This window comes from Nerophis ophidion, linkage group LG11 (assembly GCF_033978795.1).
Source record: "Nerophis ophidion isolate RoL-2023_Sa linkage group LG11, RoL_Noph_v1.0, whole genome shotgun sequence".
NCBI classification, from domain to species: Eukaryota; Metazoa; Chordata; class Actinopteri; order Syngnathiformes; family Syngnathidae; genus Nerophis; species Nerophis ophidion.
The window spans coordinates 67,064,522-67,079,517 of record NC_084621.1 but is presented as its reverse complement, the minus strand read 5'-3'; the positions used below and the strand labels follow the sequence as shown (position 1 = coordinate 67,079,517).

Here is a 14,996-nt window from a genome sequence, read left to right as displayed (position 1 = left end):
AGCTTCTTTGTTTACGCAAAAACCTTGTAAAAAATAACCACCTGTACTCTAAAATTATCCATCCATCCATTTTCTACCCTTTATTCCCTTTTGGGGTCGCGGGGGGCGCTGGCGCCTATCTCAGCTACAATCGGGCGGAAGGCGGGGTACACCCTGGACAAGTCGCCACCTCATCGCAGACTCTAAAACTAACAGCATGATATTTTCATGATGGCCCAGGAAAATGCATTGAATGTTAACTGGTAACCAGGCTGATTTGACAGTAAACCAAGGATTTCCAGTCTCACCTGTCATCACGAAAAAAAAGACGGAAAAAAAACCCCTTATGAATTCCATCCATCCATCCATTTTCTACCGCTTATTCCCTTTGGGGTCACGGGGGGCGCTGGTGCCTATCTCAGCTACAATCGGGGGGAAAGCAGGGTACACCCTGGACAAGTCGCCACCTCATCGCAGGGCCAACACATATAGGCCGACAACATTCACACATTATTATAATAAGCTAAACACATTATTATACAAAACCCAAAACCAGTGAAGTTGGCACACTGTGTAAATCGTATATAAAAACAGAACACAATGATTTGAAAATCATTTTCAAAATATATACAACTGAATAGACTGCAAAGACAAGATTCTTAACGTTCAAACTGATAAACTTTGTTATATTTTGCAATTAATAGCTAATTTGGAACTTGACGAAGGTCCTTAGTAGTCCTGAGTTCAATCCCAGGCTCGGGATCTTTCTGTGTGGAGTTTGCATGTTCTCCCCCTGACTGTGTGTGTGTGACATCAACAAGGAAAATTACCTTCCCAATTCGCAAAACCATTGCATCTAATAGAGAGCCAAACACTAGAGTCTGTGAACATTGCTCCAAAGTCAGGATTTTTTGTTGATTTAATGTGCATACAAAAGTAAATATTTCTGCTATACTTACGATACTGCGTGGGTTCCCTCCGGGTACTCCGGCTTCCCCCCACTTCCAAAGACATGCACCTGGGGATAGGTTGATTGGCAACACTAAATTGGCCCTAGTGTGTGAATGTGAGTGTGAATGTTGTCTGTCTATCTGTGTTGGCCCTGCGATGAGGTGGCGACTCGTCCAGGGTGTTCCCCGCCTCCCGCCCGAATGCAGCTGGGATAGGCTCCAGCACCGCCCGAGACCCCGAAAGGGACAAGTGGTGGCTAATGGATGGATCTCCCACGGTCTTGTCCGAATCCATTAATGCTGTCCTACCTAATGTCTAATTTGCTAGTATTGACTTCCTTTTGCTTTTGGTCAGTCAGTCCCTATTCAATCTTATTTACACAGTCAGGGTAAGAATCTGATCTGGACTTTGATCAAAGATTGTAAAAAGAAGAATCGGGATTTCCGTGATGCATTTATAGAGGTTTCTATGGAACCTGAAACAAAACAATGACTGTGTAGATGTTTCCATGCTTGCGGAATGTTTATATGCATAAGTAGTAGTATATAAACAGATGGCTTGAGTAAACTTTTTCTCTGGAGAGTAAACAGTCATTGACTGAATCGTGCCAAGCACCTGCAAAAGCTGGATGACATAGATCGAAACGTTTGAGTGGTGTTTGAATCAAGTTGCTGCTGCTGTTTGGGATTCAGGTCCTTTGGAAACTTTGGACACTTTCACTTTTCTGTATTTTGGGCGACTACTTTGCTGTGCTTGTTGACAACATGTTGCAAACAGATTGTTCTCTTTGTCCCAGATCAAGCAGTATTCATTCTCTTGCTTCAGCCAACATAATAAATGCATCAAAGGACAGTGAAACAATGTAAGAGTCAATCACAGCTGACAGAGTGGATGACTGGTCTACAGCCAGGGAAAAGTTTGATCCCTTTTGTATAATGTTTCTATGTGTGCATGTTCATATAAAGCAGAAAAAGAAAGAGTAAACACCATGTTACTTAAAGTGAAAACAGGCAGAGGAATCAGATCAAACTCCACTCAATTCAGAGATTTCAATGATTCCAGACGGCGTGGATGTTGACGTCTACACTCGGAAAAGTTTATTTTTGATATAATAAAACACATACAAATAATATTTAAAAGTGTGTCACTGGTTAACCAATAGGTTTTATATGATTATCCATTCAGAATATTGTTTTTTCTGACTATAAAACAAGTCCAAAATTATGTATACCCTGGCAATATCTTTTTTCCAGCAGGTTAGACTACTGTAATGGCCTTCCCACAAGCTATAAAGAATGCTGTTGCTCGAGTCCTAACTAGAATCAGGATACATGACTATAATAGTCTAGTGCTCAGGTCACTCCACTGGCTTCTGGTTGCTCAGAGCAGTGTTTTTCAACCACTGTGCCGTGGCACACTAGTGTGCCGTGAGATACAGTCTGCTGTGCCACCTAATTGGGTTGCACACCAGTAATTATAATTCGCAATTCATGTGCCGTTGTTGAGTGTCTGTACAGCACAGGTAGCTAATTGCTTTGTAGATGTCGGGAACAGGTCGTGTGAGACGACGATGGTTTGTCGTGATAAAAACACGCAGACGACAGCGGGAGGCAGCGTGCAGGTACAAAGGTATCTAATGCATAAACCAAAAATAAACAAAAGGCGAGTGCTGCTAAGAATAATAATAATAATGGATTAAATTTATATCCATCCATCCATCCATCCATCTTCTTCCGCTTATCCGAGGTTGGGTCGCGGGGGCAACAGCCTAAGAAGGGAAACCCAGACTTCCCTCTCCCCAGCCACTTCGTCTAGCTCTTCCCGGGGGATCCCGAGGCGTTCCCAGGCCAGCCGGGAGACATAGTCTTCCCAACGTGTCCTGGGTCTTCCCCGTGGCCTCCTACTGGTTGGACGTGCCTTAAACACCTCCCTAGGGAGGCGTTCGGGTGGCATCCTGACCAGATGCCCGAACTACCTCATCTTGCTCCTCTCGATGTGAAGGAGCAGCGGCTTTACTTTGAGTTCCTCCCGGATGGCAGAGCTTCTCACCCTATCTCTAAGGGAGAGGGAAACTCATTTGGGCCGCTTGTACCCGTGATCTTATCCTTTCGGTCATGACCCAAAGCTCATGACCATAGGTGAGGATGGGAACGTAGATCGACCGGTAAATCGAGAGCTTTGCCTTCCGGCTCAGCTCCTTCTTCACCACAACGGATCGGTACAACGTCCGCATTACTGAAGACGCCGCACCGATCCGCCTGTCGATCTCACGATCCACTCTTCCCTCGCTCGTGAACAAGACTCCTAGGTACTTGAACTCCTCCACTTGGGGCAGGGTCTCCTCCCCAACCCGGAGATGGCATTCCACCCTTTTCCGGGCGAGAACCATGGACTCGGACTTGGAGGTGCTGATTCTCATTCCGGTCGCTTCACACTCAGTTTGATACACACTTAAATAAATTGCCAGAAATAACCAATTTGCTCAATTTACCTTTAGCTCTATGTTATTATTAATAATGAATTATATTTATCTTTGTGGAAACACTGATCATCTTAATGATTCCTCACAATACATATATATAGAAACAGATAAATAACAATATGCAACACTTTATTTTTATATTTTCTCTTAGTGCACATTTTTCAAATTGAACATTTTCAAATGATCACTTCTAAGACAGTCATAATATCCCATTTTAACTAGCAAGTCACTAACATTTTTTAACAAATCATGAATTACTTTGCACCATGTTTGTACGAATAATAACTCATGTAAAATACAAAAGTCAACCCTCAAATTTTTAAATAAATCATGTTGTACTTTGAACTGGACACCAAATCTGTTATATGTTTCTTTGTCAGTTAGTGGGAAGCCTGGCATTGCATGCTATAACTAGTGTGTTGTACTCTGCTGTGGAACTTGACACTGCAACTCTGAGTGAGTCTTCCAGATGTGCATCAGTGAAGCGTGTTCTGTGTTTGTTCTTGATCAAGTTCATGTCAGAAAAGGCTGATTCACAAAGATAAGTTGAGCCAAAAAGGCTTGCAACCTTCATAGCTGCTGCGCATACACCACTGTACTTTTCTGTGTCAACAAGGCACCAAAAGTTTGGTGCAGCCTGGTGGGCTTTACATTTTAAATTGTCAGGAAAGAAGAAGGAATTTAAAAGGTATATGTGTTTAAAAATCCTAAAATCATTTTTAAGGTTGTATTTTTTCTCTAAAATTGTCTTCCTGAAAGTTATAAGAAGCAAAGTAAAAAAAACAATTGAATTTTATTTAAACAGGTGAAGACCAAGTCTTTAAATATTTTCTTGGATTTTCAAATTCTATTTGAGTTTTGTCTCTCTTAGAATTAAAAATATCGAACAAAGCGAGACCAGCTAGCTAGTAAATAATACAATTTTAAAAATTGAGGCAGCTCACTGGTAAGTGCTGCTATTTGAGCTATTTTTTTGAACAGGCCAGCGGGCGACTCATCTGGTCCTTACGAGCTCCCTGGTGCCCACGGGCACAGAGTGTCCGCCCTGAGAGGTCGTGAGTTCAAAACCATGTCATACGAAAGCCTATAATAATGGGACCCATTACCTCCCTGCTTGGAACTCAGCATCAAGGGTTGGAATTGGGGGTTAAATCCCCCAAAATTATTCCTGGGCGCAGCCACCGCTGCTGCTCACTGCTCCCCTCACCTCCCGGGGGTGATCAAGGGTGATGGGTCAAATGCAGAGAATAATTTCGCCACACCTAGTGTGTGTGTGACAATCATAGGTACTTAAACTTTATCTAAGATGGAAAAGGCAAAGCACAAATTGAAAGTATAAAAAAAGTGAATCTAATACAAACTAAACTAAAACTAAGCATTTAGGAAAAATGAAAACTAGCAAACTAAAAACTAATTAAAACTAACTGAATTAGAGGGGGGAAAAAGTCAAAACTAAATAAAAAAACACACTATAATGAAAAATCCCTAACTATTATAACCTTCCTGCATTGAGCTTTATAGTGTTTTCATCCATCCATTTTTTACCGCTTATTCCCTTTTTGGGGTTACGGGGGGCGCTGGTGCCTATCTCAGCTACAATCGGGCGGAAGGCGGGGTACACCTTGGACAAGTCGCCACCTCATCGCAGGGCCAACACAGATAGACAGACAACATTCACACTCACATTCACACACTAGGGCCAATTTAGTGTTCCTAATTAACTAATCCCCAGGTGCATGTTTTTGGAAGTGGGAGGAAGCCGGACTACCCGGACGGAACCCACGCAGTCACGGGGAGAACATGCAAACTCCACACAGAAAGATCCCGAGCCCGGGATTGAACCCAGGACTACTCAGCACCTTCGTAATGTGAGGCAGACGCACTAACCCCTCTCTGCCACCGTGCTGCCATAGTGTTTCCAAAGTGTGCAAAATATCAACTTTTGTCGCGGCTGGAATCCATGATTCATGTTTACATTGTTTTTTATGGAGAAATTGTTTTCAAAGACCCACTTTTATTATTTGGCTTTTAACACTACGTGAGTTGTGTGGTCCTCTGTTGTCCTCAGTGTTTTTTATACACTTTGATTTTTATTTTACTGTTTTAATTGATTTTACCCTTTAAAATAGTTTTTAATCATATTTGTTTTTATATTGTTTTTATTGGTTCTATTTTTATTCATTTTTTGTTTTATTCAGTCATTGGTGGAGCATAATATTGTTTTTAACATGGCTGTGCAGCACTTTGGAAACGTTATTGTTGTTTGAATGTGCTATATAAATAAAGTGGATTGGATTGGATTGGATTGAATGTATAAAGGTTCCTATTTATAAACACTGTTTAGGAAACAACTGAGTTAGTAAATCAAGGTTCTACAGGACACAGAAATTAAATGCATGGTTGCACACGACCACAATATATCCCATTCTTACGGCTAAATGTTGATATAACTCTACATGTAACTTTTGGTTATAGTTCCAAACAAATTGACTGGAAAGCAAATAAAGTTGGGACCAAAAGTGACGATGAGTATAAGTTACATTAGGTTCTGTATCACTACGTGAATATATACCTGAGTCCTGGATGTACTGGAACTGTCCTGTCCGCAGGTCATCAGAGCTGTGTTCTGAGCGAGGACATAGAGTGCCTGGAGAGGATGGTGGCTGGGTCTGGCAGGATTTGGCTTTGGGGACATTGTCAACCGTGTCCCCTCTGTGGGTACTGTAATATGCTCTGAGATGCTCCTCAACCAGCTTCAGGCAATTTAAGTGTTCTTGTCCCCAAAACACCTGTCAGATGGATGCAGAATACAAACGGTTTGATTTAGAGCAGGGGAGTCAAACTCATATACAGAGTGGGCCAAAATTTAAAACTGAACAAAGCTGCGGGCCAAGGGTTGAACAAATTAACCTTTTAATACGGACCCAAACAAGTTTTGCATTGAATATTGAACAAGCAAGGCTTATATGACCTTACAGTGACACACAAAATCAAGTTTCAAATAATAATAACAATAATTAAAAAATATCAATGGCATATCAAATAAAATTTAGATAAAAATTCAATTCCTCTTTTCTATTTGCAGCTTTCTGAAGGTAAATAGAAAAAATTAACTTTTTCCACAGGCCAATAATAAATTTGAAAGTAAAATAACAATAATTAGGGCTTCACGGTGGCAGAGGGGTTAGTGAGTCTGCCTCACAATACGAAGGTCCTGCAGTCCTGGGTTCAATCCCAGGCTCGGGATCTTTCTGTGTGGAGTTTGCATGTTCTCCCCGTAACTGCGTGGGTTCCCTCCGGGTACTCCGGCTTCCTCCCACTTCCAAAGACATGCACCTGGGGATAGGTTGATTGGCAACACTAAATTGGCCCTAGTGTGTGAATGTTGTCTGTCTATCTGTGTTGGCCCTGCGATGAGGTGGCGACTTGTCCAGGGTGTACCCCGCCTTCCGCCCGATTGTAGCTGGGATAGGCGCCAGCGCCCCCCGCGACCCCAAAAGGGAATAAGCGGTAGAAAATGGATGGATGGATAACAATAATTAATTAATCAATCATTCAAGCCTTGAAGTAGCAAGAGAAAGTGCATGAATAAAACGCTAATTATTGCTCAGTTTGCTACACTGATTTGCTTTAACAACGCTTATATAATTTAATAGTGCAAAATCAACTTTCAAAAAACAAACGAAAAAACATCACAGAAATAAAATTTTAATTAAAAATGTAATGCCTCTTTTCTATTTGCAGCCTTCTGAGGTAAATATCAACATTAACTTTTTCCACAAGCTAATACATTTGAAAATAAAATAACCATGAGGTGGTCGGGGTTGGGGGGTGGCGGGGTTTGGTGGTAGCGGGGGGTGTGTATTGTAGCGTCCTGGAAGAGTTAGTGCTGCACGGGATTCTGGGTATTTGTTCTGTTGTGTTCATGTTGTGTTTAGGTGCGGTTTTTCTCCCAAAATGTGTTGGTCATTCTTGTTTGGTGTGGCTTCACAGTGTGGCGCATATTTGTAATAGTGTTAAAGTTGTTTATACGGCCACCCTCAGTGTGACCTGTATGGCTGTTGATCAAATATGCCTTGCATTCACTTGTGTGTGTGTACAAGCCGCATATACTATGTGACTTGGCCGGCACGCTGTATGTATAGAGGAAAAGCGGACGTAACGACAGATTGTGGAGAACGCTCGGGAGAATGGTTGCCCCGGGAGATTTTCGAGAGTCTCTCGGGAAAATCAGGAGGGTTGGCAAGTATGAGTACAAGCGGTGAATGCGTTGTTACAGCGGCACTGACGCTGTATAATATTGGCGGGCCAGCTCTAATGTTAATTTGATATTGCCTCAAGGGCCAAATTAAATTACACGGCGGGCCAAATTTGGCCCGCGGGCCAGAGTTTGACACCCATGATTTAGAGGAAGAATGGAAGCATAAAGTTAAATTATGAAACGTGAACTTACAGAAAAGAACAGTATGAGATAAGACGGTACGATTAATCAACATCAAGGTTTCAATTAGTGCGATTACGTAACCGTAGGAGGCAAAGGGTTTTTTTGTTTATTTTTTCCCGCTGTCACCGGTATTTTAGAGCCATGATCGCCAATCAGAATTACTGAGCCTCAGATTTGTCTCTTGCTTCAAAGAGGGAGAAACACAGCCTATTCTACGCATTGCTCTCAGCACCTGAGTGTGTTTATTTAACAATAAAATTAACAAAACGCAGTGAGTCTTTTAAGTCATACACAATCTTGATGGGCGGAGACTAGAGCGGGGCACGAACTTACACACACACAAAAGAAGAAGAGACAGCCTACCGAATTGCAAACTAACAAAAAAAAGGAGGAAAAAAAATATATGATTACAAAGCCAACTCTCTTGTTGTGGGAGGATATCATCTTCAATTTGGATGGCAATATGAGCCCATCAACATGAGCATTCAGCGAGAATGTCGTGATCACGTAATGGCAATGAAAAAAAAGACAACGTCAGACCAAGTTTATCAAACGAAAAAAAAAGCAATTTAAGAAGTTTAATAGTTAATAATTTAATGAATTTATTAACCAATTTTATTTTTCGGTTGTTTATTTAGGGCAGGGGTCTCAGACACACGTCCCGCGAGCCAATTGCGGCCTGCGAGACGTTATTTTGCGGCCCGCACCTTGATATGAAAATTTAACGTTAGTGCGGCCCGCAAGTTTTATATGAATGGTGCTTTACAGCGTCACACTTGCCAGCCTTCCCGATTTCTCCGAGAGACTCCCGAAATTTCAGGGCAACCATTCCCTTGAATTTCTATCAATTTTCACCCTATGGCTCGGTCTTTAAACGCCCTATAAAACCTGAACAAACAGCGTGCCAACCCAGTCATATGCTGTATCTTGCATTTGAACACGCACGTAAATGACTGCAAGACATACTTGATCAACAGCCACAAAGGTCACACTGAAAGTGGCCGTTAATCAACATTAACACTGTTACAATTATGCGCCACGCTGTGAACCCACATCAAACAAGAATGACAAACACATTTCGGGAGAACATTCGCACCGTAACACAACAAAACAAATACCCAGAATCCCATGCGGCCCTAACTCTTCCGGGATGCTACAATATCACATGTACTACCACCAAATCCCCCCCCACACATTGACCCCCCCCCCATGTGTCAGTTGAGGTCGTGTATATATATATATTTTTTTTTCTTTGTCATGAAAAAGGGAGGTTTTTGTGGTTAGTGCACTAATTGTAAGTGTATATTGTGTTTTTATGTTGATCTGATTAAAAAAAAAAAAAAATTATCCATCCATCCATTTCCTACCGCTTATTCCCTTTTGGGGTCGCGGGGGACGCTGGCGCCTATCTCAGCTACAATCGGGCGGAAGGCGGGGTACACCCTGGACAAGTCGCCACCTCATCGCAGGGCCAACACTGATAGACGGACAACATTCACACACACATTCACACACTAGGGCCAATTTAGTGTTGCCAATCAACCTATCCCCAGGTGCATGTCTTTGGAAGTGGGAGGAAGTCGGAGTACCCGGAGGGAACCCACGCACTCACGGGGAGGACATGCAAACTCCACACAGAAGGATCCCGAGCCTGGATTTGAACCCAGGACTGCAGGAACTTCGTATTGTGAGGCAGACGCACTAACCCCTCTGCCACTGTGAAGCCCCCAAAAATTATTTTTATTTTATTTTATTTTTTTTTTAAATAAATATAAATAAAAAATTCTTCTGCGGCCCGGTAGCCAATCGGGCCACGGCCAGGTACCGGGCCGTGGCCCGGTGGTTGGGGACCACTGTTGTAAAGGACGTAGAAGGCGGTGCCATCACGGTACGCCCTTAATATTGTTGGCCGGGTGAAAATCGGGACAAATTCGGGGGAATGGGTGTGTTGGGAGGGTTGGCAAGTATGTTGCTAGGGCGGGAAGGCCATGCAAAGAAGTTGAATTCATTAAAAAGTGCACGTTGGATTTTTTTAAGAGAAATCTTTTCTTGCGGCCCAGTCTCACCCAGTTTCTGCATCCAGTGGCCCCCAGGCAAATAGAGTTTGAGACCCCTGATTTAGGGTAAAGTTATTTACCTTTAAACCACAGTTCCATTGTAAACAATTCTGCAGTAATGAAAAGTGTAATATGTATATGTAGATGTAATGTACATACTTTTAAATGGTTACTTGCACTGTTATACATTATGATTACATTACATTATAAACACTGACCATCTTTTTTTATCTGAACGTTTCTTTTTATCAATGATTTATTCAGTTTAAAAACATTACATAGAAAAAAGGTCTGAGTTTTTATGCAGAAAGCTAACTATTCTTAAACTTGAATTATTGCATATTGTTCTAATGCAGGGGTAGGGAACCTATGGCTCTGGAGCCAGATGTGGCATCTGGCTCTCAGATAAATCTTAGCTGACATTGCTTAACACAATAAGTAATGAATAAATAACGTTAAAAATACAAACCATTCTCATGTATTTTTATCCATCTATCCGGTTTCTACCGAACCTGTTCAAGAAGTCTGATTAATGGTAAGAAGTATTGTATGTATTTTTGGTTAGCCTCAGAATAACAATGTTATTGAAAATAATAAGAGACATATTATACTCTAAAAATGTTGATCTTTCTTAAAATGCACGCATTTAGTTGTATTCAGTGTTTAAAAAAATATATATATATGGTTCTCACGGAAATACTTTTATAAATATTTGGCTTGCATGGCTCTCTCAGCCAAAAAGGTTCCCGACCCCTGTTCTAATGTATGGAACTTTGAGACAAGAATATGTTGATTGACAGTGTAAAGATAACATGTCTTCTTTCACTCGATATTTTCAGAGTTTTATACGTTTTTATGTATAATAGGAAAAAAACGCAAATCGAATTAAAATAGGAATTTTGGAGAGAAAAATCAAAAAAACGTTTTTACGCATCATGCAGCCCTAGTATGATGTGTTGGGAAATGTAAGAACAGAAAACAGAAGAAAAAGCCTACACAGTGACTAAGAATCACAACTAATATGTGAATTCTGACAACAATAATTCAACATTATTTTCCAAAACAAGGGGAGAAACCGCTGCATGGCTCATTGCTTTACTTCAGGGGTCGGGAACCTTTTTGGCTGAGAGAGCCAAGAAGCCAAATATTTTAAAATGTATTTCCCAAAGAGCCATATAATATTTTTTTTAACACTGAACACAACGAAACACGTGCATTTTTAAGCAAGACAAACATTTCCAGAGTATAACAAGTCTCTTATTCTTTGTAATAACATTGTTATTCTGAAGCTAACTGTGGAGGGGGCGTGGCCTGTGGGCCTGCAGCAAAGCTGGATGTTGCCAGGACCGGCCTCGAAATCAGCGACAGGTGCGTAGACCGCCCACCTGGGCCTTTTTGTCTGATCACCTGTCGCTCTGTTATAAGCAGCAGCCAGGAGGAGAGACAGGGTTGGGGCTGGAGCTAGAGCGCGAGTGAGGACGAAAGAGAAAAAGACAATTCTTCAGAGTTTGCACTGGCTCCCTGTTCATTTTAGAATTGATTTTAAAACATTGCTGTTTGTTTTTAAATCTTTACATGGACTGGCACCTCAATATATCTCGGACCTTATCCAAATTTACATTCCTGCGCGCGCTCTGAGGTCCGAGAGCCAGTTCCAGCTCGTGGTGCCCAAGACCAGACTTAAGACCAGGGGAGACAGGGCCTTCTCTGTGGTCGGCCCTAAGCTCTGGAACACTCTGTCGCTCCATGTTCAAACTGCTTCCACAGTGGACTCTTTTAAGTCTCGTCTTAAGACCCACTTTTATTCTTTGGCTTTTAACACTACGTGAGTTGTGTGGTCCTCTGTTCTCTGTTGTCCTTTGTGTTTTTTATACAATTTGATTTCTATTTTAGTGTTTTAATTGATTTTACCCTTTAAAATAGTTTTTAATCATGTTTGTTTTTATATTTATTTTATTTTTTTTCGTTTTTATTCAGTCATTGGTGGAGCATAATATATATATATATATATATATATATATATATATATATATATACTTTTTTTTAATTTTATTTTATTTATTTATTTTTTATTTTTTTTACAATTGTTTTTAACATGGCTGTGCAGCACTTTGGAAACGTTATTGTTGTTTCAATGTGCTATATAAATAAAATGGATTGGATTGGATTGGATTGCTTTAAAGCAACTGAAAGAAAAATAAAATAAAACAATATTGTAACCCTAAAACAGGCTCTTGGTGGTCTGAAGAACCCCCAGGAGGGCAAGCCCCACACTAACCAATAATAAATAAATTACTTCTTACCATTAACGCAACTTCTTGAACATGAAAATGCATGAGAATGTTTTATATTTTGAATGTTATTTTTAACACTGTGATTACAAGTGGAATTATTCATTTCTTATCCTGTTAAGCAATGTCAGCTCAGATTTATCCGAGAGCCAGATGCAGTCATCAATAGAGCCACAGGTTCCCTACCCCTACATCATCAATAATGCTACCCAAACAACCAAGCATCCTCCTTTCACGGCGTTCCCCTTCCCACACGCCATCGAAGTGTATCTGCTGTGATCTGGACTAAGAACCAGGAATTTCTGAGTCAAAAGTGTTTCACACATGGAGCTGCCTGCCTGCTTGCTACTCACTAATGCACTCGAGCGGCTTTATGACTAAACAGGAAAATTCAGGGAGTTTCAGGCATTTGGAAGGAGAAAAAAAGATGAAGGAATCGGAAGGAATTCCAGTGGTTTTTGTACAGCGCTTGATTAAAACACCATAAACGGCAATATTTGCAAAGTAAAACAAGCGATTTTGTATTAGGGGATCCACTGGAAATGATCGCTCTGAAGTACTAATATGGAACAACGCCTAGTAATAATGCAATCAGTTATTGAAATTGAAACAGGGAATTTTCAACAGGGAACGTTATTTATCTTTCTGTTGCTGCATATCAAATATCACCCTGCTTAAATGTAGCCGTATAATATTCCACGACTCAAAGTCACATAGGTTGCATCTCAATCAATCAATCAATCAATGTTTACTTATATAGCCCTAAATCACTAGTGTCTCAAAGGGCTGCACAAACCACCACCACATCCTCGGTAGGCCCACATAAGGGCAAGGAAAACTCACACCCAGTGGGACATCGGTGACAATAATGACCCAGTGGGACGTCGGTGACAATGATGACTATGAGAACCTTGGAGAGGAGGAAAGCAATGGATGTCGAGCGGGTCTAACATGATACTGTGAAAGTTCAATCCACAATGGATCCAACACAGCAGCGAGAGTCCAGTCCAAAGCGGATCCAACACAGCAGCGAGAGTCCCGTTCACAGCGGAGCCAGCAGGAAACCATCCCAAGCGGAGGCGGATCAGCAGCGCAGAGATGTCCCCAGCCGATACACAGGCAAGCAGTACATGGCCACCGGATTGGACCGGACCCCCTCCACAAAGGAGAGTGGGACATAGGAGAAAAAGAAAAGAAACGGCAGATCAACTGGTCTAAAAAGGGATTCTATTTAAAGGCTAGAGTATACAAATGAGTTTTAAGGTGAGACTTAAATGCTTCTACTGAGGTGGCATCTCGAACTGTTACCGGGAGGGCATTCCAGAGTACTGGAGCCCGAACGGAAAACGCTCTATAGCCCGCAGACTTTTTTTGGGCTTTGGGAATCACTAATAAGCCGGAGTCCTTTGAACGCAGATTTCTTGCCGGGACATATGGTACAATACAATCGGCAAGATAGGATGGAGCTAGACCGTGTAGTATTTTATACGTAAGTAGTAAAACCTTAAAATCTGGAGCATTCAATCCATAATCCTTACTAAAGACTATAGCCAAGTTACCCAGTGAATGTCAAATAAATATATGTAAGATTAAAAAAACTACTAATGACTGGTGCATTGAATCCATGGGTATTCAGACCTGCAGCAGGCCTCCTTTCAGGTCCAGCAGCAGTTTAGGGGCACCAGGCTCAGGTCCAGGACTGCCACTGTGCCGACACCAGCGAGCCTCCAGTGAGCTGCTGCAGGAAAAAGGCCCCAGTAGGACATGGCTTTGCTCCTTCAGTCCAGTTCTCACCAGCACATCTTGCAGCTCCAACTGCACAGAAGCGGATTGAACTGCATCTGGGAGAGCAGGGAAAAGTGACAAGAAATGATGCAAGGTTACGCAACGTATTTCAAAACATTGGACAATGACAATGGAAAATGTTAGGTCAGTGACACTGCAACCGTGTCCACATACATATCATATTCAACTTTAAAATTAGGGCTGTCAAATGATTATTTTCTGATCAGATTAATTACATTTTGGAATTTGGATTAAATTTGATTAACCAAAGGGGATTATTTGCTTGTATAACTAAAATTTGATTGAGAAAAGACCCCGATATTTGTACACAAATGCAATTTTATTGACAGATGTCATCCAGGAACATGTTTAAACATTTAACAATTGTATCCAAACTTCTTTAAGGCCATACTTGCCAACCTTGAGACCTCCGATTTCGGGAGGTGAGGCGGTTTATGTTGTGTTACTGTGAGGATTTTCTCACGAAATGCGTTTGTCATTCTTCTTTTGTGTGGGTTCACAATGTGGCGCATATTAGTAGGAGTGGTTAGGAGAAGAGGATTAAATTTACAGATATCCATCCATCCATTTTCTACCGCTTATTCCCTTTGGTGTCGGGGGGGCGCTGGTGCCTATCTTAGTTACAATCGGGCGGAAGGCGGGGTACACCCTGGACAAGTCGCTCCCTCATCGCAGTATGTGTAGAAATCTTTATTTATAATTGAATCACTTGTTTATTTTTCAACTATTTTTATATCTTTTTCTCCAAATAGTTCAAGAAATGTCACTACAAATGAGCAATATTTTGCACTGTTATACAATTTACTAAATCAGAAACTGACGACATAGTGCTGTATTTTACTTCTTTATTTCTTTTTTTCAACCAAAAATGCTTTGCTCTGATTAGGGGGTACTTGAATTAAAAAAAATGTTCACAGGGGGTACATCACTGAAAAAAGGTTGAGAACCACTGCTCTAAGGTAATACTGTTCATTATCATTACATAT

General features: G+C 41.3%; 1 protein-coding gene across 3 annotated transcripts in view; it reads right to left on the bottom strand.

Moving 5' to 3' along the window:
- The window catches only part of LOC133562376 (intermembrane lipid transfer protein VPS13B-like), an 819,661-nt gene that overhangs the window by 248,543 nt on the left and 556,122 nt on the right, over positions 1 to 14,996 (bottom strand). For all 3 annotated transcript variants that reach the window (XM_061916536.1, XM_061916534.1, XM_061916535.1), the window contains exons 39-40: positions 13,843 to 14,045; positions 5,985 to 6,201 (exon numbers count right to left, since the gene is read on the bottom strand). In XM_061916536.1, the coding sequence (XP_061772520.1) occupies positions 5,985 to 6,201; positions 13,843 to 14,045 (420 nt within the window). The remainder of the gene's footprint in view (positions 1 to 5,984; positions 6,202 to 13,842; positions 14,046 to 14,996) is intronic.